We start from the raw sequence: 26,181 nt of genomic DNA, 5'->3' as shown, positions 1-26,181 counted from the left end.
TGAACAACATTCAGCTTAGTTCATTTTTGTGTTTCAGAGTTAGTGATTTTGCAGGGGTAGGGCAGGGAGAATGACAAGAATGACTGTATAACCATAGTGTAAACACAGGTAAAAAGTCAAAACCTCACATCATCTTTGCTTTCAAGTAATCAATGACGCAAGGGCTTTTTGTTTTTGAGAGATACTAATAGAATTTTAATCAGTATAGACTTTGAGGTGGCCAATTTATTTGCATTTATTTGGTAAAAAGAATAAGATTACTAAATCTAATAATGAGAAACGAGATTGTACTTCTGTTTTAGTCTCTATGGTCTTCACTTGTGACCCTAACTCTTGTACTTTAAAATGTTTTTAAGAGATATATCTGTAAATTAGCAGTTTCTAACTGAAGTAACATCTAATTTGGAATTGAATAACTTTCCATTTACAAAGACATATTGATGACAAATATAAAATTTATGTAGAGATTCTAGAATCTCAAAGAAACACATTTAAAATTGTTTGAAGATGATTGTTCCTCTGCTTCCTTTGATATCAATGAGGAAAAGGTTTTTCTACACTTCTTGAATTTATAACTTTCTTGAGTGAGATAAAAGAAAAAGTAAAGAAGAAAATGCAATGAAAGAGCAAGGTGACAAAAGATTAGGAGAAAAAAAATTAAATAAAGTTAATATTTATATGCTAATGCTATTAGCATTTATATGTTAATACTTACATAATCACAAATTGCGTCTTCCTCTCCCCAAATAATAATTCCACTTGCTTAATGATTTCTGTTCAAAGTGTGTATTAGCAATTTTCTGAATTGTGAAGGTTAGATATGTTTTAAATATAAATGTGAAATTTGTCAGAATTCCAGACGTGGTAACACAGTAGGAGGCGCACTAGGTACTGGGAGTGTTGCGATAGACCAGTGAGATTTGGTTTGCCATTGCTTGATGATGGCAGCCCTATCCCTGACAGCAGCTTATGCACAACATAAATCTCATAAAAATTTTGAGTCTACTAATGTTTTTGTTTCCTTTGTGTATATCCTATTAAAAAATAGGAGCAAGCATTTGTGTTCTGTTCCTGTGAAATTTCTGGTTTCATGTTTAAACAAAAAGGCCAGAAAATGTGCTTCTAGCCAAAATGGAACTGCAAGCGTTTGGATTCAGATATGCTACCGAGGGGCTTTCTGTGAGATCTGGTGTCCTCCCAGGCAGAAGATCTTGCTTCATGATAGGTGACACAGTCTCCAGTCATGTCCAGGCAATCTAGCTGGAGATGTGAGGGATCTGCTGCAGGCTTGGCAGTAGCATATCAGAGTGCTGGGTGGCTCTTTCCTCCGCTTCCTTGGTTCAGAACCAAACATAGAGCACTAAAGGTGTTCACGTGTAAACTGCAGAACACTGTATTAACGACCCAGATGGTTCTTTCGCAGGTGTTGTGTGAATGACAGTCAGCCAGCTGTAAGCAGCATCCATCCTTGAGTTTTTCATTTAAAAGCTAACATTAAATTAGGGACAAAGGACTTTGATTTTGTTTGAACAGGTTCAGCTGGGAACAATTCCATTCAAATTATTATGGCTACAGCTGTATAAAACAGACCAGAATCTGGCCCCTAGTAGTTTCTGCTTTATAGTAATACTCACTAAAAGGGCATGAGGGGGTTAGAAGTATGCTTTTTTTTTTTTCTTCAGAGTCTGTCAAACCCCTTCCCCAAAAGGACCACAATCCCAGAGACAACAAACCCCAGAAAAAACGGTGCTCAGTGGTGCTTGCCTTACTTGTGTGAGTATGCAGGGTATAAATGCAGTCAGCGGGACTCTGGAAGGGAGCTGAGTAAATTTTGGTGTGAACTTCTTTTTCATCATCTCCTAAAATTTTTTTAACCTTGGGCATTCTGTACAGGTCAGTGCATGGCCACAGATTGGAGAGTTTCAGTTCTGCTTGTAGTATATGCTGGGAAACACCTAACAATCTGATCTGGTAAACCTGTGGGCTGTAAGTTGGCTGCTCAGAGTCAGCAGAGTCATTGACATCAACTGTTGTCTGTGCCAAAACTGCATAACCAGGAGTAAAACTCCTTTGTCTCCCCTCCTCTTCCTGTGAACACCCAAATCATAAACAAAATGTATTTTCATAAAAGTATTTTAAAACTGTTTAATTTTTAAAATGTTTTTCGTAGATCGGTGTCAATGTATGGAGTTTTATGCAAAAGATTTGTTAATATATGAGCCTGATAAGAGAATGTTTTGTAGTTTTGTTGATTGAGCTCTTCTGCTGGAGAAATCTAGCAATTTCAGTGGTTTTGTAGGTTTTCTCAGAGAGAGTAGGTGCCGACTAAGCACTTACACGTGCATGTATATAAGGACAGACTTCTGTAAATCAAAAGAACAACAATCCTTTTTTGTTTAGAACCCCCACATTCCAGTGTAATGCTGTTGTGTTAGACAATATTCTTGTGCAGTGGATAATTTCAGCAGATGATTTTAATAGTGAATGCATGTGTGCATCGAACGTCCTGTGAAGCTCAAATACTCTTATTTTAGGTTTACTTTATTATAGCCTAGTGAGTCTGGGCTGTTGTAGGAGGCTTTACTACGTAGCCATCATGGCTTGATAAACAACCTAAAGCATAAAAAAGAAAAATGGGAAAAGTACTGAATAAAATGAAGTACAAAATGGACAAACACGAACTTAAAATGAGGGGGGAATAGTTTTATAGAGATAAAATAATAAACCAAAAAAATGATTTTGTGCTACTTTGATGTACAGTAAAACAAAATAACACTAGCACACTGTGAAAAATGAACAGGTTAATGGTACCTCTGTGTAGTGTTGCTGGAAGTTGTCTTCATTTAAAAGCAGAGTTTGTCTTACCTTGATGGACGGTTTTGCCATTGTAAGCTGATAGAGTGAAGTTTAACTTAAATTTCTTTGTGAACTAGGAGTAATTTTGGAAATGCTTTCTATTTGAACCTCATTCATTGTTGCAGCTTTGTTACTTTATAGAGTGTTTCACTGTATTTTGTCAGAAGCTTTATTATTCAACAGAGTAAAATTTGTTTTGAGCAAAGAGAAGCAGCAATACTTTTCCAAACATGAGTAGGTTACATTTTTTATTAGCTGGCTTGGGGAAGAGTTGATTCAAATGGTTTTTTTTGGTCTGTAAATCTCTGTATTATGGTGGCAGCTGTGCAGGATGATTATGTGTGCGCACGCTGATGTAAGGCATAAATGTGATAGTTGAAAACAATAGTTAAATGTAACAGGTCTGTAAACAGACCTTTAACATCTTGGATTAAAAACTGCAATCATAATTCGTAAACTGGTCAAGGGACGGTGAGATTTTTGACAGGTTGGGCTAACAGTCGTGGTTTAACCGATCTGTGATAATGAAAAATACCAGTCAATCCGTAAAGATAAGTAGTCAGTTTTGGAAAAGCTCTGTGTTAAATTATTGCTGCATCTTCATAACTAGGTGGTTATCTGCCATGATTCAGAAGGCAAGTTTTAAAATTGTGTTCAACGTTTCAATTTCTCATCTTTAGGCAGCACAAGTTCTTAGTTTTTTGTGGTACAGGTGTGTGAATTTGGAGCAGTTGCTGCTGAGACCCCTCTCCACTAGCCACCTGTAAGGCCATGGAAGCCCTGGGTAATGCAGAAGCTTCACTAGTGTATGGGTGGATGTAGATGCGTACATGTAGATGTGCCTTCTGTGAAGCAGCCTGGTCAGCCCTGCACTGGCTGTGGCGGCGGCTGGAAGCAGCATGGCTGCATTCATCCAGCACAGGGGCTGAGCTGGTAAATACTGGTGCACCCAATCTGAATAGCTCTGGCCTCCCTACAGTCATTGCATCATTAATCCACAACCCCTGTAAACCACGACTTGTGAGCTGAGTAATGCGTCTAGTTTTATTTTCAAGACTTTACATGTGAATTAGACGTGCATGTGAATTTCTTGAGCTCCAGTTTCCAGACAGTAATATTACAAAAAAGATACTGATTAGGGAAGTAGTGGTACAACAGGGCTAGAAATACGGATTGCTTGGTTTCTGGTCTTCTGGTGCAGATTAAAAAAAAGTAAATCTTAGCTTTCTAGTCATTTTTGTAACTTTGAGTCACATCATTGTGTTAACTGTAGGTGCTGTTTGTCAGTTTATTGTTAGTTCATTTGAAACCTGTACAATCCTTGTATGTTTAATCAACTTTTTTTTTTTTCCTAGGCAAGAATTTCTAATATATTTTTGTGAACCACTGATGGTTCCTATTTTATACAAATCAATACCATGTGTGGTAAGCAAGTATTTCAGAAAGAAAATGCGTTTTCATTTATCTTCTTTATTTTATCAGCTCACGACCAGGAAGACCCCCCAAGCGTTCACTAGGAGTTGCGATACAAGAAAATGCACGTCTTCTGCCCCATGGAGTTCCAGGCCTCTTATCACCAGGACTTATCTCTCCAACAGGTAATAAAATCCATCAGATGATCAGCCTCATCTCTTCATACTGCACAGCAGTTTAAATAAACTAATATTGATCTAACTGCCTTGTCCTTCAGGGCTTTTTCAAGCTTTACCAGAGGTTACATTATTGGATTTTTTGAGTGTTCATGAAAACTCTTTTTTGTTGCTGCAGTGACTGAAATCTAATGGATTAGTAATTTAGTTCTTTATTAATTGTAATTTCCTTACAGGAAATTCCATTAAATGTGTTATTTTAGTAAAAGAAAAAAAAAACCTGAGAAAATGAACTATTGTCTCGGAGAGCCCTGTAGCATGCATTTCTTCCTTTCAAATGAATTTGTATTTTGATTCTCGTGGGATATGAACAGCGTGGCTAATGCGTATTGTATTGTAACATCATTAATATATGCTGGGAAGATAGAGAAATGCTTGTACGAATTACAGAAGAAACACTTGAAAAGCAGATAAGTCCGCATTGCCACAGTGGATTGAACTTTAATAATCTGCATTCAGTATCGTAATACGAAAAAACTAACATGCAAATACATAAAATTGTAAACAAGCTCTGAACATAATTTAATGTATTTTATTTCACTTCATTAATTTATTAATAGAGTTTAAATTAAATCTTGTGCTATCCTGATGAGTGTTTTAATTCTTTATTAATTGCTGTGTGCCAAAGGTAAGTTTATTTTGTTGATAAAGCTACATTAACAGACTATATTTAAACAATAAAAGGAATTGTTTAAATATTCAACAGGCTTAGCAGTTTTAGGATTCCTGTTAAAGTCCAGTCTAAATATATTGTATCTCCATAATGACCAAACTTAGACAAGTGTTTAACAGAATATAGAGTCATAGAACATCTTACAGGAAAAGCAGGATTAAAAATACAGATAGGAGCATAGTGACTTCTGTCTTCATCTTGCTGATCACTCTTCTTGCAGAACCTGTTGAACTGCAGCTGAGTGCGTCAGAGGGTCTCAGTGTTCAGCGGAATAACAAAGCTGAGATCTTTAATTTCTCCTACAACTCCAGGTGTCACGAGGACTTCACAGTGAACCAATAACCTTTATCACTGTGGAAGTGGGAATGAACATTCTTAAGCAATAGTCACAGTAACCTTAACTGAAGTAGTTAATAAAGTGTGAAAGCAATTTGCTAGAGCCAGGTGCCACAGTTGAGCTAGGGCAACTTAATGTGTTGTTCATATATGTGACAGGGATCAAGAGCTCTGTTTTTTCTCTTATGAGCGCTTAAAAAATCAGGGGCTTTTTAGTAGCTCTGTTGTGTTCTCAGCTCAGGAATTTCATGGATTTGGTGTGGTTTATGGTATTACAAATAGACAGGAAAGCAGAAGAGCCACCTTGCATTGATAATGTCTTGTCAGAAATCCAGAATATTCCGTATTACTTTTCCACTCTGAGTGTGTTAGGGACACCAAATTTGCAGACTATCATATTGCTTCAAATTGGGAAATATTTTGGGATGCAGTGTGCTGAGTATGCACAGTAAAATAGCATCATAGACACATTCTGTGTCACACAGATACTTTGAGTATCACAGAGTTTGAGGAAAAAGAAGTTTAATTTCTAGACTGTTGTAAGTTATTCGGAGTCTGCAATGATCATTGGGATACATCCCACTTTATTTAACACATGGAGGGATGCATGAGAAGATTGGCCCCGGGGGTTGTCTTTCAGCTGAGGCCCAGGATAGCTGCCTTCGTGACCTTGGAAGCCACCTATGAAAACCTCTGCATGACCAGGTGCCAAAAGTCACAGATAGTGTGCCTCAAGTAGCTGAAAGGGAGTTTGGGGAGCAGCTTATAGGCAGAAGAAAATGGACATTTCCAGAGCATTGCAGCGTCAGCGAGGACCCTGGATGAGACAGGTCCCTGTGGATGAAGCATCCCTGCCACCAACCTGTGGCAGGGCAGCTCAATACTGATGGCCTCTGCAGTCTTGTCACTCAGAAATCAGAGCTCCTAAAGTTCTTGAGTTGTTTTATCTTGCTCGTGAGGAAAGAACAGTGTAAAAGTTGGGGGAATTGCTGAATGAGGAAAGATGCCGAAAGAGCCACTTGTAAACTCAATGGGGATTTGAGCTGTGTAAACTTGATGGAGCACCCAGGATATGAAGCCTTCATTAGCTTTATTTATATCTATTTATACTTAATTACAGACTGCTTTGCTCTGGATACCTTCAACACTTTTGCAATTGGATTCTTTCCTTTTGGCTGAACTAAGAGCAAAATTCATTTTACCACTTCTCACAGAACAGAGATTTTTCTTCCAGACTTCTGAGTGGTGGATAATAGTTTGGAATAGAAGTTGCAAGGATATTAACCTGTTGTCTACTAGCTAAGTTTTAATTTGGTTCTTTATGATCTCACTTGCATGTAATTTGCTCTGGTTCTGACAGTTTTGGCCCACAGAATTTATTTCTGCCTCTGGCTGCCCCCTGCTCCTTCCTGTAGGAGGGAAGCAGGACCACGGTTAGGGCAGGCACTGAGGAGAGTTTGCTGTGTGTTAGGGCTGGATCCATCCCTTCCAGTAGAGCAGAGATGATACGGGGGCAAGAAGGTCTCTCTACATCTTGGTGACTTTGGTTACCTGCTTCCTCTAACTGCAATGTCATTGCTCAGAGCATTTCTTTTGGATGTCTTCTTGTCCATTCCTTGATGATACCTGTGTCTGATCTTGCCCATTCTTCTACAGCACAGGTATGCAGATGGTTATGCCTGCATTGTTCTTCAAAAAAAAAAAAAAAAATCAAAAAAAAAATCACATTTGCTCTACTTAAGCGGCTACCTCATTTTCTACTGTGTCCAACTTAGCATCCAAGTGGTTTCCTTCTTCAGATAAGCTCATTTTAGTAACACGCTCCACGTCAGCAAATGCAGCATCCATCCAATCCATTTTTTCATTTTTACCTCCTCTTTGGTCTTCTGTCAAGTTAAAGTGAAGGAATTTGTATCTGGGCTTGCTGTTAGTTAAATGGATGGGTCTGAAGTAGTTGCTGTTCTGGCTGCAGAGCTCACAGATCTGTCTGTAAGAGGATATTACGGAGTGATGATTAGTAACTTCCTGCAGACTTGAGCGAGCCATCTGTGTTTCCACTCCTTGAAATGTGCTGTTATTTTCATCACCCGTTTGGTTTGTGTCAGCTCAGTTTACATGGTCATTTTCACATAATAAACAGGTAGTTAAATTAGGCATACTGTATTTCCCAATGTAGAGTGTAATTTTTTTACCTCTTGGCAAAGTGGACTACAACTACTCTTACATGTAAGTAATTTGTGAAGGAGCTGTAAGTGAAGCTTCAACCTTTTTAAATATTTGTAGGTACCTTCAGCCTTTGGGCAATGGGAATGTATGAGTTACGATGAGACTAGAGCAGCAGGATGGTTAAAACTGCTGTGATTGAGAAAGATGAGGTGGTGTGTCTGGGATGCGTGCCACTGGGAAGGGCTTGTGTAGACAGCACAGTAACCGTGCCCAAACTGCATCCTTCCAGAGCTGATATTTAAGTGCTGTCCATTTTACGTTAACTTAGGAGAGAGTGTTTTTCTTGTATTCAGGTAGGAAATGTGGTAATCAGTGTGGTGCCGTTGCCTGCTGTGAGGGCAAAGGAAAAATCCTGTATGTCACAGAGGGATGGTCATCAAAGGCTCAGTTCTTCAAACAATACAGTGTGATGAAGTGACATTAACAAAAAAAGGCTTTATCTCCTATTAACATAGAAGTTTTAGTCATCAGTGTATCTTAAGAAGACAGTTGGGACTTAGGGAATAGATTCTCAGGGAAGTTCTAGAGTCTGAAGCAGTTCTGTGTGGAGAGATGGTGAAATCCATTATATGATTTAAGCCAGTAGTTCAGAAAACTCTTGATACAGAATGAAGCTGAAAGAGTAGTTGGATCTTTTGATATTTATCTGTGCCAACTTCAGTCCTCCTACCCTTCATTTAGGTCATGCCCCAAAAAGGTTAGAAAACCACTGTATGAAGTATTCATTGCAGTTTTTCTCTACTCAATTTGTAGAGTGGCTACTATTATTTCAGTAAAAGCATTCTGGGGGCTGTTCCATCTTGTTTTCAAAGTATTGGAGAGCGTGGCTCATGAAAAAAAAATCATCCTGCCATTAGAACTTTGTTAGATTGTCGCAGGGCACAAACCTGCTTTCTGGGGCTGTTTGGTTTGTTGTGGGTTTTTGTTGGTTGGTTTGTTTGGTTTGTTTGGTTTTTCTCCCAAGTGGTAGGATGGGCATCTTTTTGACTGCACATGGGCTGGGAATCCCGTAGCTGAAGTTGATGGGGTCCTGGAAGGTCTGGTAAGGCTGGGTGCCACGAAGATGGACGCAAGCCTGTTTAAAAGATTTCTGTTGCCATTTTATACTTTTGAGATTCGCTGACTGGAGCTATGGGCCTCATAAGGTGTACATCGGCCAGGTATGTGAAGTATAGGTCAGTGGATAGATTGCAGAGAGGACGTAGGGCTGAGGGCTGCTCAGTGCTCAGCACAGGAGCTGGGAGGAAGCCTGGCTGATGGGCAATCGTGTCAGAAAAGGAAAACAAGGCATTTTTGAATGGATACTGAACTTCGTTGGCCTTTGGGTGTGAGGTGGGAGGATTCAGAATTTCAGAGATTAGACAGAGATTGACCCTCAGTTGATGATTGTTCAGTAGGGAAAACTTGTTGGAATATACTGTGTGCAGAGGCTGTGCCTGGTGCTGCCACGAGTGGGCACGATGTCTGAGGCCCTCCCTAGTGTTAATACCTCCTGATTAAACTCACTGTCTCTGCTGTTTTCTTAACATTGGCCTGCCCAGGTGACAGAAGCAAACCACCTGCATTTCCAAATGTATAAGCTAAGCTACTATTTTCATTATCAGCTGCGTTAATTTCACCTCCCTGGAAATGATGGGGTTTTATTTCATAAACAGACAGTTAAAATAGACACTGACTCATGAGCTGTTTGTCTAGTTTTTAAGAATGTAATAATTAAAACGTTGACCTGTTTGTACAGATACGAATACTTGCAGTATAGTTTTGTCTTATTAATAGTTAAGAGAAGCTGTTGTGAACTGAATAGTTTCGTGTAATTAATATTTTAGTGAAATTAATATTTTAATAGATATACTAAGACACATCATTGTGGGACTCAGAGTAGCTCACAGGAGTATGATAACATCCTGTGTTACTTCAATTCAGCAGTGATAGCAGCAGCCACTTAGTCTTTTCTAAAGAAAAGAGAGGATAAACACTATTTGGTGTGCAGTCTGTAGGCACTTTAATTTGGTATATCCTTGTTAGAGGAATAAATGAGACTATAGGCTTTCAAGGTCTTTGGTATCCCGTTGCTGTTTGTCAAGGCAGGCACACAGTCAGCCAGCGCAGCCCCGCTGATGCGCAGAGCTGCCCGTGGGAGCTCCCTGCTGCCATCAGCCCCACAGATCATCTCCTTATCTCTGTCTGAGACGAGTGCTGTTCCAGTGCCCACCAGTTTTTCCTGTCTGAGGAACTGTAAGATGTGCTCAGGGTCAGAAGAGCGGAGCTGCAGGAGCAGCAAGGATGTTCCCTTACCGAGGGGTGCAGTGAGGCTGGAGGCAGTGAATCTGCTCCACGTGTAGCATTAGCTCAGAGACTGGGATTGCCAAAACCAGGCTCCAAAGGTTCGCCTCTCTGGAGTGTAAAACCTGCTTCCAAGAAAGAGCTGTTATTTGAAGAATAAGCATTCACTCAGGGTCACTTTACAGAACATCTATTGACCGATTTCACCTCTTGGGGCGTTTGATGTAGGGCTGCTGTGGCTGGCAGCTGCTGGCAGGAGTCCTGGAGCCTCTGAGAGCAGGGAGCAGATGATTGTAGTGTTAAGGGAACCCTTTCCTTTCTCAGCATACTTAACTGAACTTTTTTGTTTGTTTACATTCTATTTCTGTGGCTCATTTCACTGTTTACGATTATCCTTTTTTTTTTTTTTTTTTTTCAGTTGCCATAGATGTCATTTTAAAGTTCCATTTATAATGAGAAACATATGCATGACTTTGTCATTGTTGGCATTACCTGGCTTGGTAGAAATTATTATTTTTAATCGAAGGCAAACATACTGATTAAGGATGCCACAACACTCCTCTGCCTATGGGGAACATTAACAGTTTATAAATTGTTCTTGGTGACAATTCAGTAGTGAATTACTTTGATATATATGGCTAATAAATTAATATGATTAAGTTAATGAGTAGTACAAGTGCTGCCAAACTCCACTCGTCGGGCTTTTAATGCTGCTCCACATTTGCAGCTCTAGCTTCCCCCTGTGGTGAGAGGATCAGTGCTACCTACGCACTGTCATTGTGATAAATGGCATATCCCACAGTGCCCTGCACTCCATCTGCTGTGTCCCCAAAATGAGAAATATTTTATACAAATCACACACTCAGAAGCTCAAAGGACTGTAGAAAGATCTATTTTTTCAAACAATAATAAAAATGAATACATCTCTTTAGCAACTCTTCATTTTTACTGTCATAATGAATGCATATAGCTTTGGGAAATGAAAGCTCGTGTGTGTAAGAGGAAAGTTACCCACTACACAGTAACGCTGACAAATAAGTTACATGCTCACTCTTTTATTTTATCAAGAAATGTTCTTCTATAAAAAATGATGTTAGAACATCTATTTAACTGGACTTTAAAATTAAAGACCGTGTATACCACATGATTGAGTACCACCCCATCTCATGCCAGCAAATTTCTGTGCTGAAGGAAGCATGAATTTGAGTGGATGAGGAATGCAGGATCATATCATTAGTCTTTAAAATACAGCCATTGAGAAGAGTTCTGGTAATCTAAAAACTATACTTGGTGACTATGAGTCACTCAATTCCTTTTCTTCCTTTTCTCTTTTAATATTATCTTTCTTTAGAGATCCATTTGTAGTGTCTGCTTTATCTGGGTGGGACATTACATTTTTGACAAATGAATAGTTAAAGCTGTTCAGAATTTACTGAATGGTGAACCTTGTTGTAAATTTAATTTACACATAGCCTCAGCTACTAATTATTGTCCAAAAAGTGTGAAACTCAGTAATACACTTTCATTTTTAAGCATTTGCATGGATTTTTTTTAAAACTAGAGCCTACTGGGTTCCTACGTCTTTTGAGATGACAAAGTTCAATCAAAGTGGTCACACTGAGAGGATCGTCTTGACACTCAGGGCAAGTCTGCGCTGAATTTATCTTGATTTGCAGATGGAAGGGAACCATTTGAAAAAGCTGGCCGAAATATCACAGAGTTAGCAAAATCAGTAAGTTTTCATCTATCTGTTTTTATAATCTGTGACATGCTTTACTGCCAGCTTTTCTGTTAGCCTTGTGTCTGCTGGCATTGAGGTCTATAATGATCAGAGTACCTGACTGCTACTCTCTCTCACATCTTTAACTGACTTTGAAACTGTTTTAGCCCTTCTAAGTCATCATTAACAAATGTCTTAAAGTCAAAAATAGTATCAGAAGGTATGAAAGACATCTTCAGTGCTGTCTGTTTTCTAGAGGACTGTTTTGGCAATAACAACACTATTGTAATTGTATAGTTTTTGTTAGGTTTTATTTTCCTTTACAATAACATGATTAAGTTGAACAAATAGTTACAGTCTGAAATGTTTTCCATTCGGTATCTTTAACCAGTATCACAGCAAGTGTATTTAAATTCCTTAAGAGCATTTGTGTAAGAATCCCAGGCTGACTACATATTGTACAGTCTCACATTTTAATGTAGGAAGCTGTTTTTTGAATTCACTGAAGTTGTATTGTCATTGAAGAATTTTTACATTCATGCTAATGGAGAATGGCTTATTGATTTAGTTGGTTATGAGGCTCCTCTAATGCACTATAGGGTGATAATTCTCTGGTAGGCAAACCAAGCATCTTCAAATTCTGGACTGTTATCTTGGGTGACATAAGGCCTATTCGTGATTCTCCATTTTAAAAGAAGCATATTTTAGGCTAACAATAGAAATGGGAATATTATGGCATGTAACATTAGAGACAAGGAGCATAGATCCTCACTGATACCCCTACTCTGCTTTAGATTTATCCAGCAGTATCTCAGAAGGGCTGTTAAGCTTGAGATATCTCCACATACTTAAATTTTTATTCCTATGACTTTGAGAGGTAACTGTCTATAACTGTTTAAGTAGATGCAGTGGTAACTGGCTGGTTAATACTTGCCTGGTTGCAGAAAAATGATGATCCATTGTCTGTTTGCAATGCTAAAATCTACTGCATTTACATAAATAATATTATCCTAAAATGCAGCATTCAGATCTATATTAGATTGGAGTAGTGTGGTTTCCTGAAGGAAAGCTTCATAAGGCTGTGTTTTGGCAAAATTCTTGGTATAACAGCACTGCTGCAGGTTGTTCAGAAAAAATAGGGAATAAATCTCATTGGCTTAAAAAGTAAGCATATGCTATCCTTAAATCCAAGTATTTCCATAGTTACAATTCTGGTCATATGTTAAATACTTTTCATGTAATTTAACAGCTGTTGTGCTTCAGTCCTTGTCATACAAATCTGTGGAGCTATTTCACCAAACAAGTGAAATACTATGTTTTTAAGATTAGGCAAACAAATAATCCCATTGATTCGGGTTGGATTACTTGTTTGCTTAAACATAAGTGTTTTGCTACTTACTATAGTGTTCTGGAGAACACGTTCTCTAAGAGTTCTTTTGCAAAACTGTGAATTTGATATGTATGCCTATGTCAACCAAAAGGGACTCTTTGTTTGTCCTAGTGGTTTTCATTCTTCTGCTGTCTTGTGTGGACTAGGGCTTGTGAAAAGAAGGAACACATTTTTTGGAGAAAAGTTGGAAAGCATTTTAATGAAATGGGTGCTGATTGGAAAGTCACTTGAAAGATGACTGTTAATTGTTCTTTTTTGGCCACATTGAGCGGTTCAGAGTGATGGAAGCGGCTTGCACTTGGAATCCAGGGTGATAGATGGAAATCCTACTTGTCTAAGGATGATGATTTTACAAAACACTGGTTCTAGTTTTTCCTTCTGGAAATATTTCTCCTGGAGTTGAGGTGGTGATAGCGAATAGTAGAAATTTTTCGTAGGCTGCTGCTGATTTCTGGATTAGACTTTGCATTGTTTTTGCAGAGGGGAGATCTTGGTATGCTCAAAGCAAGAGGATAAATGAGTAGGTTCAAACTAGACAAAGAATGCTGTGTGTGATCAGGAGGGGACAACTTGAGTCTGTTTGTGTAAAGTAGTGAAAAACTGCCGTGGTAATCTGGGAGATAAGATTTTGGCATATTTTTTATGCATGTGCAAAAAATCGAGAGAAGCATGTTTAGCAATGAAAGCTACTTCACTGTCCTTTCTAGAGAAGCTGCCTGTATACCTGATCTCCCAAGGAGCAGTCCTTTGCTACATAGAAAGTACAGCGGCTGCTGTTGGTGTTTCCTCCTGTGCAAGAAGAATGCGCTCTTCTGTCAGCCCTTCCTAAGTAATAAAACATGATGCCAAGTGCTGGCAACAAATTAGGATTCATGATGAAAAGGAAACATCTCTTACTGAGCATTTTGAAGAGGCTCACATTTTTATTTTGAAGCTAGCATAACTAAAATAGATTTCGTTGTCTGATTGTTCTCATTAAGTGACTGGGACCATATTAAGATTTCACTGGAAACGTATTTGTGTTGTATAAACTATTTTATCATAGTCAACATTAATTGGTATAAAGAAAAACAAGCTGACTTAATAAGTGTAGTATCATATACCATCCTTATGCTGAAGAGAGAGACCTCCTCAGTTTGCAGAGAGGCACGCTGACAGCAACTGGCATTGCTGCTGCTGTGTTGTACCTATTTTAAAGATAAATGTAGGACCAGAGTTCTGGAGGATTCGGTCTAGAAACTGAATTCATCCTGAAAATCCTTTGTAAAGAAAAAAATTCCTGGAGCTACCAACCTCCTGTGACTTGAATATGAAAAGCTTTACTTCAGAAAGAGAAGCATTTTGTATAATTGTACCTGAATGTAAATGACAGACATTTTATTAGGAAAGGAAAGCCTTTATTAAAATATAATGATCTATATTGTTTTTATGTAATCTAATGAATTACAGTAAAAGCCGGAGAAATGAGCTGGAAAAGGTAGAGTACTCTCCCATGAAAGCAAGCTCTGATAACCTTTTTGTAATTCTTTAAGATGTTGAAAGAGTATTTCTACACAGACTTATTAAATTAAGCAAGGTCACCTTTTCATTTTATTAACAGATTTAGTTTGCCAGATCATGGACTTTGATTCTGAAAACTGTGGCTGAATCATGCAGTAACATATGTCAAGTAGAAAATTGGTTAGTTAAATCATTTTGATACACATTATATCTTTGTTTTTACCATTGCACAATTGTAAAAAATAAAATGTTTAATTATTGTTTTTTCACATTTGCATATTGATTGGATGTGCTTTAGTAATAACGGTATTTCTAAGTGGATTATCTCTCCTGACTGGGGCAGTCTTAGTCTAATATTTGCATAAAGGGAAGAAACTATTCTTTTCAATAGGGATGTAAAATTCTGTTCTTTTGACATGCAGTGTACAATCATTACTTTGAAAGGTTAGCTATAAATAATAACCAGTGAAACTGGTCATATGCTTAAAGATGAGCACATATATTGCATTTATCAGTCTGACTCCAGTTCAGCAAAGCAGGAATAAAACTGACATTGTCTCATGCAAGTTGTTCGTACGCATTCCCAAATCTCTGCATGTATATTATAGTCTTCTTTTACAATAAATGAGGAGGAAAATTATATTTAATGGGTGTTGCATAAATTTAACACAGAATCTTTCTGTAATTCTTTATAAATAATTTCATAGTAATTTCTAATTAAGACAGAAAATGTCTTTTCTATTTCCAGTCTCTTGGAATTACTTTTTTCCCTGTATTTGCATCTGTCACCTCTTTTGTCTAAGTAAAAGTAATGCATAAGCCATTTGCATTCTGGTGTATGTACAGAACTGAGAGAACATCCCATCAGTAGCCACAGACTTTATGTAAATAAAGGAGTTAATAGAATAGGTTATTTTCTTATTGCTTCTATGGTTTCAAATAAAAATACACTAATGTACAGATGTAGCTAAATCTCACTATCGTTAACAGCTCAGTAGTTCTGCACACACATGCAGAAAACACTACTCTTGCTACTCAGGGCACGCAGGCGGGGTGCAGCAGAGTGCAGTTGACTTGGCCCTGGCAGTCGCAGAGCAGGTGACTTGATTACACTGAAATCAGGCAGAAAATGTCCTCTTCTGGCCACTCGAGTGAATCAGTCAAATTATCGAGTGGCAAAACTAATTCTATGCCTTGGGCTATCAGAGCTGCCACTTCCTATAAGTCAAGCTTTCACTTAGTGTGAAATTGTTTTTTATTTTATTCTGTTTCATTTATTATGCTTATTTCAGCTAATCCACTTAGTGAATGTGAATTACCCAGTATACTAAAGCTGTTTCAGATGTGCAGCCTTCTCGTGCTTTACTGGTGAAATATGAGGACTGTTGTCCTTATAAGGCACTCCCGACTATGTTATGACCTATACAGTTGAAGTAATATTTCAATTTTTTCAGATGAAAACTCGAATGAGGAGAAGGGTTTCAATATGATTTAAAATTAACTAAAAGTGCTTGTGGTTGAGCTGTCTTTTAAAAGCAGATATAACTCAGATGGGTCACATTTTTAAGAACTAGAAACATATCTGCAATGAGTTGTAGGCCGTTAAGTACCAGTTCATTTGAAAGGTACTGATAGAACAAATATTCCCTTGGAAAGCATTGAATATTGTTTTCAACGTTAAAACATTGCCTTAAATTCTGGTAGAAGCGAAGCTGAGATCTACTTAGAGCACTTGTACAGGTGATAGACCCTAGGCAGTACTTGGGTATATAATTCTGTCCAAATGGCAATCAGTCATTTGACTGTGCCCTCTGGTAGACAGCATTAACATTTTCCAATAAAAGAAGAGCAAAACATATAGAGTCTTCTATTTCAAGCAAAGAAAAATCAAAAAGAACAATGAGAATAAAAAGTAAAATGCCTGCGGTGATGGGCAATGGATGAGGGATGCTACAGGGGAGTTCCTACAGCAGAGTGCATCAGAATAGAAAAAGAAAAGTAGCCAGAAGACACTTCCCATAGGCATCTAAATATACATTTCTTAGGTGTATAAGTACAAAAATACGTAGATGTATATGAATTGTGCTAAAACAAAGACTTATGATTCAGGAGAAACCAGATCTATTGTTTTAACTCATATTCGTACAGTGCTTTGAGCTGACATACATCTTGGGCAGATGAGGGGATTTGAAGGGTGGAAGGAAGTAAGCAGAGCCTCAAAAAGAAAAGTTGAAAGGATCATACTGTGATAAAGATGGATGCATCGCTGACAATGTCAGAGCAACAGCTGCTAAATCTAGGAGGCACTTGAAAGAGTCTCTCTGTTTTGTTATATATGGCAGTCAATAGGTTATTTGGGCTAAGAACACCCTATTATTCAAATTCAGCTGACCCAGAAAGCCTTGCCATCTTTCAATGGCAATTTGGAGGGCTTTGCCATTTAGATAGTGATTTTGGTATTTCGCAGCACAAAATTTTTCTGTAGTCTTGTATGACATACGGATATATTGATCTATTTTTTTTTTCCTTGAATTGTATTAGATTAATCTATATAAGGCTTGAGAAGGCTATTTTGTGTTTGCAGTTGGATTAGATTGCTGAAAACTTGTCACCAGATTTTCTTTTTTCAAACCTAAGGAAATGTACCATAAGCTGTTTTGGCCTTCCTGTTTTGGAACTGCTTCATTAAATTTTTTAATTACAGATAATATTGCTTCCTAGTAGCTTATCAGTCCTATATATTAGATAAGCATGGGTCCTAATCCTGTTGAGAATTTGCGTTCATTGCTGGAAAGTTTTCACTGTAAATTGTGCAAATACTGTGAGAATAGGGTTTTTTTGCCTGTTGATATGGACATGTCCTTTCCTTTCTGATGTGTCTCTCGATCTCCATTTTTCATTGCATCATATTACTGTGCCTTTCCTCTTTATTTTTTTGCCCTTGACTTTTATGTCTACACTACAATTTGTGTTGACCTTGAGGTTGCCCTCAATTAGCCGAACCATTTCAGTATCATGGCCCACACCAAAATCCTCCACAACGTGCTTCTGATTTGAAAAGCAGAGCCATCCTAGAAACTGGTCTGTGACCATTTTTCTTTTCCTTTCAAGTTAGTGTTTATTTCCAGGCAATAAAGAGAAGGAGTGATACAAAAGAGATAGAAATCAGAAGCAATAAATCATAGGATTGCTTCTGGTAGATTTCCTGTGCTCAAGCCTGCAGTGTCTGTGCCACCTGCAAAAAGAGGAGGATTAGGAAAGGTTTAGATAAGGCAGATAAATCTTATGCCTGAGAGTTCAACAAACCCCTCAGGATCCAAAGGGTGGCTGCCAGGGATCGAGATCAGGAATTTGATGAATAATGGTCAGACAGCAGGTTAGACTGGCCTCATGTTTGACCCTAAATAGGAAGAGGGTCTTAGAGTGTCTGGATTGCAGTATGGTTGGGTTTCTTTGCTCTGACATTGATGACAGAAACCCCAAGACCCTGCTTGTACGTCATCTCTTACGGCTGTGCTTGGTTGCATGCCATGCCCTCTGTATGGAAAGCCAGTGTTGGCTGGTCATCTTTTGGCTGTCCCCATTCTGTATTGGAATTTGTTCTCTGGACACAGTTCTGTACTGACAGCAACAAACCTTGGTATCTGATGGCTAGGTGGGGAGTGGTTTTGGCTTGTGAGTACACAGACATGAGGATAGTTTGTGGTGTTATCATAAAAGATGACCAAAGGATGGCCTGTGATCTCCTCGGCTACTTTCTGTTCTTTTTTACCTCTTTCTCTTATCATTCATCAGGTATTTATCTGTTTTTCAGGTTCTGATCTATGGAGCAGAAGTGGTCTGAATGTGTGTTTGTGTAACATCTTTCTAGAACTTCTGTGCCGATACAGTAAAAATAACAATGAGGTCAAGTTTACTAGATAGTGAAATGCTGTTCAGTTTTAGGATTTACTGCTTGCATATTTTTAAAGGCTAAGATGTTCAGCCACTATTTTAATTGAGGAACTAGCTGGTCTTGGTAGTGAGCTCATTTTCTCTGTTTTCCTGGCTTCCAGCTCAAGAAGATCATGTTGGTCTTTAACAGAATGGGTGAACTGTGACATCTAATGTTATCACTCACATGTTGCACATATTTTTGCCAATAATAGAACTCCAATACTTGTATCTTCTGCATCAGAAAATTCTGGTTTTATCCATCTCCTGTGAAGTAACAAATGGAAATTTTGCAATGGATTTTGTGGGATGCCATTCAATTGCAATTGGAAGGACAGTTAAATATCGTGGTGAAACGATTTTTCATAAATACCGGCTGAGGGGCTATAAGCATTGCTTTTAAAATGTGCTCAAACAGTTTCAGCCACATGTTTAATTTTTAAAATTTTTTCAACTTGATGTAGGTTTTTTTATTTTACTTTATGAAATAAAAGTTGCTTTTGAGTGTCTAAAATCAGTTATCATGTTAGTCATTTGATTGTGTTGGTTTTGACCTGTGCTTTTGTAGCAAGGTTCCTTCAACAAGAAGTTGAAATAAAATATGAATAAATTCCTCTTAGTTTTTTTTATGTTAAATCCCAGATTAAAAATTATTCTTCTGTCATGAAAGACGTATGCCGTGTTGGTTAATCTTGGTTTAACTGTGACTCTGAACCAGATTCATGAATTAAATTGATGAGATAGACTAGGTCGATACTGATATTGTCAGTCCAGACTTCCTAACTACATCAGTATTTACCAATGATAAAGCAGTCCGTGTTTGCCTGTTTTTATGCATTATCAAGAAATGGCATGAGACCTGTGCTAATCCTAGATGACTTTTTCTACAGCACCTAGATCACATTCCTCTGCATATATTTAAGTCAGTAAAACAGGGTTTCTAGTGTAAATATTAGTGATTATGCTTTTACTTTGTCTCACTTGGAAAGGTTTTGAATTCTGGGTTACCTTTGCGGTTCATTAGACTAGCTGAGAACAGTTCATAAGGACGTAACATTTTGCAGCATTATTTGTATGAAGGGAAATTCAGAGACTCATGGCAACTTTGGCAGGAGAAGTACTTCAAATGACATAGTTACTAAGGATAGTAAGGAGCTGGTCACATCTTAAATTTAGAAGGCTTTGAGTAAAAGTTGTCCTTCCTGACATGCGGGTTGGTATTTTGCTGGTGCTTGGATGTGGACAGAGCATGGAGGTGGATTGTGATGGGTGGAGCAGGGACTTGATGCGTGGTCTGATTTTTTTAGTCTGGGGTGTCTCCTCTTTTATATGATAACCTGTGGGAAGAGGACGACTTGGCTGTAGTAACAGTTTTGATCTAGATCTTTCATAGCTGCTGGCAATTATCTGAAGGAGAGTTCTGCTGGTTAGGTAATTTTCTGGTAGAGGCTGTGGAAATGACTGCATGCCTATGAAAACAAGAACTTGTGGTATGGCTAAATGTTCACTTGTGTGTCTTAAATTTGTGTGGAAGAACACTGGAGTGTCTCATTTTCTGTATTTCTTTTTTATTCTTTGCTGAGAATTTTATTGGAGAGAATTACCTGGGAAGTGTTCAGGGCACCTACTAGTGGGAGGTGCATGGCTCCTGGCAGGAGTGTGGTCTGGAGACTCAGGATCTTCTGACATCCCGTCCCCCAGTTGTGCCATTTTGTTGTTTGTTTGGGTTCTGAATATCAGATGTCTGTCTTCTTGCTTTGTCTTCTCTAAAATTATGCCTACAGTTGGATTATACTGTGTAGGGAGTGAGGAGGTTGCTTAGTCAATAGATATGAAATATTTAGTTGGTGTAAAATGTGTATAGTACAGTGAGGCCATGGCTATTAGTCATGTCTTTAAAAAAATCTTGCACTCAATTTCAGACCATTCTGCCTGCATAATAACAGTGAGAGCTGACTTATTGTAAAGAACCGTCATAGATTAATTAAAGTTACAGTCCTTCAACATTTGTATTCTATTTGGGATGTCAGTTCCAGTAAGGTTTTTAAAAATGTAGTGATGCAAATGGAAAAGTTTCAGCAAATATGAAATATAACAATGAAGACTTTTGTTCCTCATTAAACCATTTCTTGATGTTTCCCAATAGATTTTCATCTAAACACTTGCTAATCCCAGAGCTGTGACAGACAAGGCCTGCTGAATTAGGCCAACCACTGCTACAAATAGCTACTGCACATGAAACAGTAATCATTGCTTTCTAGTCTGTTATTAGATTAACTTCATAGGGATTGCTTTTTTCTCCTGTGAGTTGATGCATAAATGACATGCTTTACCCTCCAATAAATCTAACAGCAGAGTGGCTATGACATGATGTTCATACCCCTTAGTCCCATGACAGATTATTTTTGATGGCTGCAGAAGTTTACAGCAGCTTGAAACCATTAGAATTTAAAGGCGTCATTGAAATTTTACAGCGTACCTGACTCAGACACAACAGGGCTAGTACTGAGCTAAGTTTGTGGCGTTTTGGCTCCGCGTTGTGATTACCTGTCACAGGGAGTCTTACTTAGTTAAAATGATCCCCAGCCATCTTTCAGAGGAGGTAAACAGTCCTATGGCACTGCACCTTCGCGATCTGTCCTTGTTGAATGTACCCTTCTGTGCATAATGTTTCTGCGCTTGAAACTTCCACCTGGAGACAGTGGTAACAGTTGAACACATGTGAAGGCCATGTTATGGGCACACAGTGCTTCATATACTTGTATGGATGAACATACTGAAAAACATTTGAACCTTTGCTGCTTGTTAACCTTTTTTGAGATTTTTATATCGCTGATGGTCACTTTTTTCCCCACATAGCAGTAAATAAGTTTGCATTGTTAAAGGGTGAAATTCAGTTTTAGTAGCATAGATGTACTTTTAATAGTGTTCTTTTTTTCCAGATTTAAGAACTTTGTTTTTTCCTGATGAAACCCAGATAAAGTTTGCAAAGCTCAAGACTCTTCAAATCCAAGGTGTTTACTACTATTTCTCTCTCATGTGAATGAATGACTGTATTTGACTCTGGTTCTAAACTGTATTTACCTGTTGTTTCCTAACAGCTGTCTAAAATTTGCTGCTTTTAGATGTAAGAATCAAAATAAAAATAAAATTGCTATCTAACTTAATAGGAAGATATACATTGATTTCCATTGATTTGCATGTACCTAAATAGCATCATATCAAATTGAGCTCAGTAGATTTCCTTAAATCTCTCAATAGAATTCTATTCTGTGCAGTTCCTAAAAAAAAAAATAATAAAAAAAAAAATTATATATATATATATAAAAGAATAAAATAAAAAAAAATTAAGTCGTCTTCATTTTACAGCTTTGGTTTGGTGTTCTGGACAATGTGATTGAAACAGCTTGTGTTCTTAACTTCTGTTTTATAATAGGTATGTCAAGCAGATTCAGGTCGATCAATCTGGTATCAAGTAGAGAGCTAATCTTAACACAGATCTACTGTAGCCTGACATTTTTATATTTGACAAAGGTCCTTTTTAAGGAATGGCACAATAGAGAATAATATTTGAAGATAGTATAAATGATATGTATTATTGATAGATAAATATGAAATTCTCCAAAGAGAGCTTTAAGGTATTTTGTTCTAATTAGGCTGCCCATTTTTCTTAGAAACCAGAACAAACCAGATGTTTATAGTTACATGGATTGTGTCCCTTGGTAAGTTGGGTTTGGAAGTGGGTTCCCAGTTGTGCATATATTGTTGTCACAGGACAGCTTTTTCTGAGTTCTCTTTGGCATGACTGTCCTTTTTTGTTTGAGAAAATAGAACAGAAAGTGACAAACAGAATTTTTTATGGAATTCTAAAGCTCTCTAGTTTTATTTGTTAGTGTGCTTATAATACAGTCTTTTTTCCAATAGGACTGATTTTATTGGGGTAAAATATTTATGCCTTAAGAGGAGAATAATTAAAAAGATACTGAGGAGGCATCTGGAGTTTCCAAATGAGAACTGCACTACAGAACCTCGAACATTAAAGGCTATGCTCATTAAGTCAGGGAAGAGAACTAATGCTTTCTGTACCCAAACACGTATTAAATTTGATCTTACTAGAACATCTTGAAATTTGAGTTCAGATGTTTACAGCATTGTTGAACAGGGTTTGAATCTCATCTCTGTGATACTGTTTACTTGTGTATTTGAATACTTGAGCTGCTTCAGGTATTAAGTCTAGTTGTGCTTGGTGTGCTCCCTGTTGTTATGGCAGTCTAGACAAGGCTGAGTGGATTTTATGGTACCGTGCTCGCCTATAATGTCTGCAGGAGTGACCACTTTTCTGTCTCTCAGTATGGATATTTCTACCTATTTTGTAATCTTTACTTTTATGAATGTCGATGAAATTGTAATCAGGTAGAGTCTGTCTCAGAAAACATTCTACAGATGAAATAAAAGGTGTTGACAATACAGGGTACCACACAATTTCAGGATAAGGCCATTTTTCTTCTGACCTGTGGGAGTCAAAACTGAAAGGAACTGAGGATTAATCCATTGTTTATATCCGTATGTAACCTTGCAACATGTGGATTAAATCTTCTCTGCACCTGTAGTATAACATTTTCCTCATGCTACAGAATAATACCTTAACTGAAACCATAGCACTTCCTAATGACTTCAAAGAAATGAAAAACCGCATTCAGGTTGAAAGCATTTTATTGTTTGTGATTTTTAGCATAGTGCGTATTAAATGTAATAGCTGATGAGTTTACTAGAATAATCTGTATTACCATATGCAAGAAACATGCTTCAGAAGTTATGTACATTTTTAAGAACTGTTAACTTTTATAGAATTTGCTGCAACAAATCATTCTGGGAGTGCTGTATACTTGTGTTTTCAACTGAGGTTCCAACATTTGGTTAAAGTATCTTCTGTACTTCCATCATCTCATAATTTCCTTCAGAAAGAGAAAGGTGGGAGGATGAAGGAATGCTAATTGAAACCATGTAATAAAAAGGTAATTCAGCAAAACTATTAGTTTTTGGTTTTTTACTAATTTAAACCTATTATTTTTAAAATTACTTCTCTATTAAAAAGGCTGTAAAGCTACACTGAATGTCAGCACATTGCATCTTAATTCTCATTTTCCTTTGCATGAATAGTAGAATCTTTATAAATTGAGAACTAAAATTAATTGAATAAATTTCAGTTCAACATTTTTGTGTTTCTGTTTGATTTTAAAAAAGCATATTGTAACTTTTTCAAGAACATTTAATGGTTTCCAACATTGACCACACCTCAAACACAGTACAGGAAAAAGTGCTGATGGAAAGAAACAAAACCCAAGAACAAATGATAATTAGCGTTACATGATTTACAGCTGTGTTTACAGCTGTAATATGGTTGCTAACACCCGTATCTATTGCCAGATCATGGTTCTCTGTCCAGTAAAGAACTGCCTTTTTCAGCCTTACAGCCATTGCGTTGCACCAGTTCAGCATGGAGGTCTGCCTGGAGACATGACTGCAGCCTTGACCCAGATAACTTTTTTTTTTTTTGCTATATTTCTTTTAAGCTGAATTGCTTCCTCCGTCTAGTTCCTGCAAACGCCTCAAGAAGAGGGACACAGGTAATACAGGGGACTTGGCAGCTGGGGATGGTAGTGGCAAGACTGGAGTAGGAGGGCAGAGGACGGCTGCTGTGCACATAACAGCTGCTGGTACTCCTAGCTTTAGGCACGTCATTATGGGATGTGATCTCTCTGGCCAAGAAGATGAATGAGAAAAAAGAATCTGTAGGTTTAAGTGGCTCACAAATGAAATGGGTTCCTCGTGGTTTGTTAGCTTGGTTTTGGGGTTTTGTTGTTATAAAAAGCTAGTTCTTGCTTAGGGGTGTATGAACAATGTGCAGCTGTGCTGGCGTCTGAATTGCGGGGCAGGCCTGTGCTGTAATACTGGGTGTAGAAAGACATGAGCACCCACTTGGAGAAAGAGTTAAATTCTCCTCAGTTGGTAGGGTTTTCACTGTAGTAATGAATTCTTGTTACACACAGTGGGCTTTACAGCACGAGATGAGGTAGAACGGAGCTGTGACAAATAGTCACTGAAAACCACAGAGGAAGGCAGGATGCAGAGTATGAGCAACTTTTCTGCATCTGTGAAAGGTACCAAATGCTTCTTAAAACAGCAGGAGTGCTGTTTAGAGTTTTTTCCTAGTCCCTGAGCTGAAAGCGATGTTACCTGCAATTTCTGAGCCAATACCGTGGCTGCAATATTATTTACTTTTCCTGCTGTATCTTGATTGTTAATGGACGGCAAACTCTGCAAGTGCCGCCTTTTTTCTGAAGCTGGAAACAGCTACAATCCATTTAGTATAATAGAAATCACAAAATGACCTAAATATATTAATTAGAGGACATAGAAATCAAAGATGTTACCTTTCAGTCATTGTTTCTAATGGTTGAAAAATGTGATAAAGTATTAATCTTGTTCTGTTACCCTATAACTTCCAAAAGTTTTTTGGTTTTCAGGAATTCTAACATAAATTTACAAGTATAAATGACTGTAGCAACAAGTGTAAAAGACAGCATTTAGTAAATCCAGGATACTCATATATAAACAGTGTATTTTTGTATGAGTATATTAACATACATAGAACAACTGTTTATAGCAAAAAACATTATTAATGACAGTGAATTAAAGAAAATCAAAGAATTCACTAAAACTGTTTCATGGCATTCTTGGTCTGAAGACTTGGTCTCGCCAAGGCATAAAGTGGTTTAGTACCAATGTCTCAAAGTGTTAAAAAGATTTCTGAATGCAGAGGTAAAAGGTTTCCATTGGCAAATCTTATATTAAATGAAATTACAAGATACAAATTGGGAAATTCATATGGCAGTTAGAATGATCTAAACTTTGTATTTCCTGTTGATTATTATCGTATTCTGAAAATCAGTACACATATATATTTAAGACTACCAAATAATTGATGGTTATGAATTCCGTTTGCATCACTGTGATGCTTTGAACAGCTTTTGCATGCAGTTATGTTTTGAAATGATGCTGGGTCTTTTGCAACAGTTTTAGTCAACTGCATGTTTACATCTGTGAATGCTGCCCATATGAGATGTCAAGGTAAAAAGGCACAAAACCTGTAGCATGGAGCTTGCTGTCCTTGTTGTGGCAAGGAACTTTTTTTGCAAATGTTGTCTTGGCATTTCAGTTCCCCTCATTCAGCTCCTGAAAATCGATAGCAATCGAGGTCATGGCACAAAATAAAGTAATTTTTGCTGCAGTGGCCTGTGTTTACAGGAAATTATGAAACATGATGTCCGTTCCTGTTGGTTATTATCCCGTTTGCACCTCATTTGACTGGGCTGCTTTGAGGGCATCTAAGAACCTCATGGGCTCATGTCTTGATGACCTAGTCGTAAGACTTAAGTTTGAAGAATGTGCTTCTGAATTTAAATATCTGATTTTATATTCCCTAAACTGGGAGATTCTGGTATGGCTTTTGCATATTTCCTAAATTTTATTAAAAAATTCGTGTTTTGTAAGAGTCTAAGAAAGAAATTAATCGCCTAAGTCAACTTGCGAGGTATTTGTCAGAGGAGTAACT

General features: G+C 37.7%; 1 protein-coding gene across 2 annotated transcripts in view; it reads left to right on the top strand.

Moving 5' to 3' along the window:
- DACH2 (dachshund family transcription factor 2) overlaps positions 1-26,181 on the top strand; it is a 306,381-nt gene that overhangs the window by 154,745 nt on the left and 125,455 nt on the right. For both annotated transcript variants that reach the window (XM_086470121.1, XM_086470122.1), the window contains one exon: positions 4,339-4,454. In XM_086470121.1, the coding sequence (XP_086326247.1) occupies positions 4,339-4,454 (116 nt within the window). The remainder of the gene's footprint in view (positions 1-4,338; positions 4,455-26,181) is intronic.

This window comes from Leptosomus discolor, chromosome 9, assembly GCF_034619465.1.
Source record: "Leptosomus discolor isolate bLepDis1 chromosome 9, bLepDis1.hap2, whole genome shotgun sequence".
In the NCBI taxonomy this organism is placed as follows: Eukaryota; Metazoa; Chordata; class Aves; order Leptosomiformes; family Leptosomidae; genus Leptosomus; species Leptosomus discolor.
The sequence above is the reverse complement of the archived record's forward strand: the minus strand, read 5'-3'. Positions and strand labels throughout refer to the sequence as shown.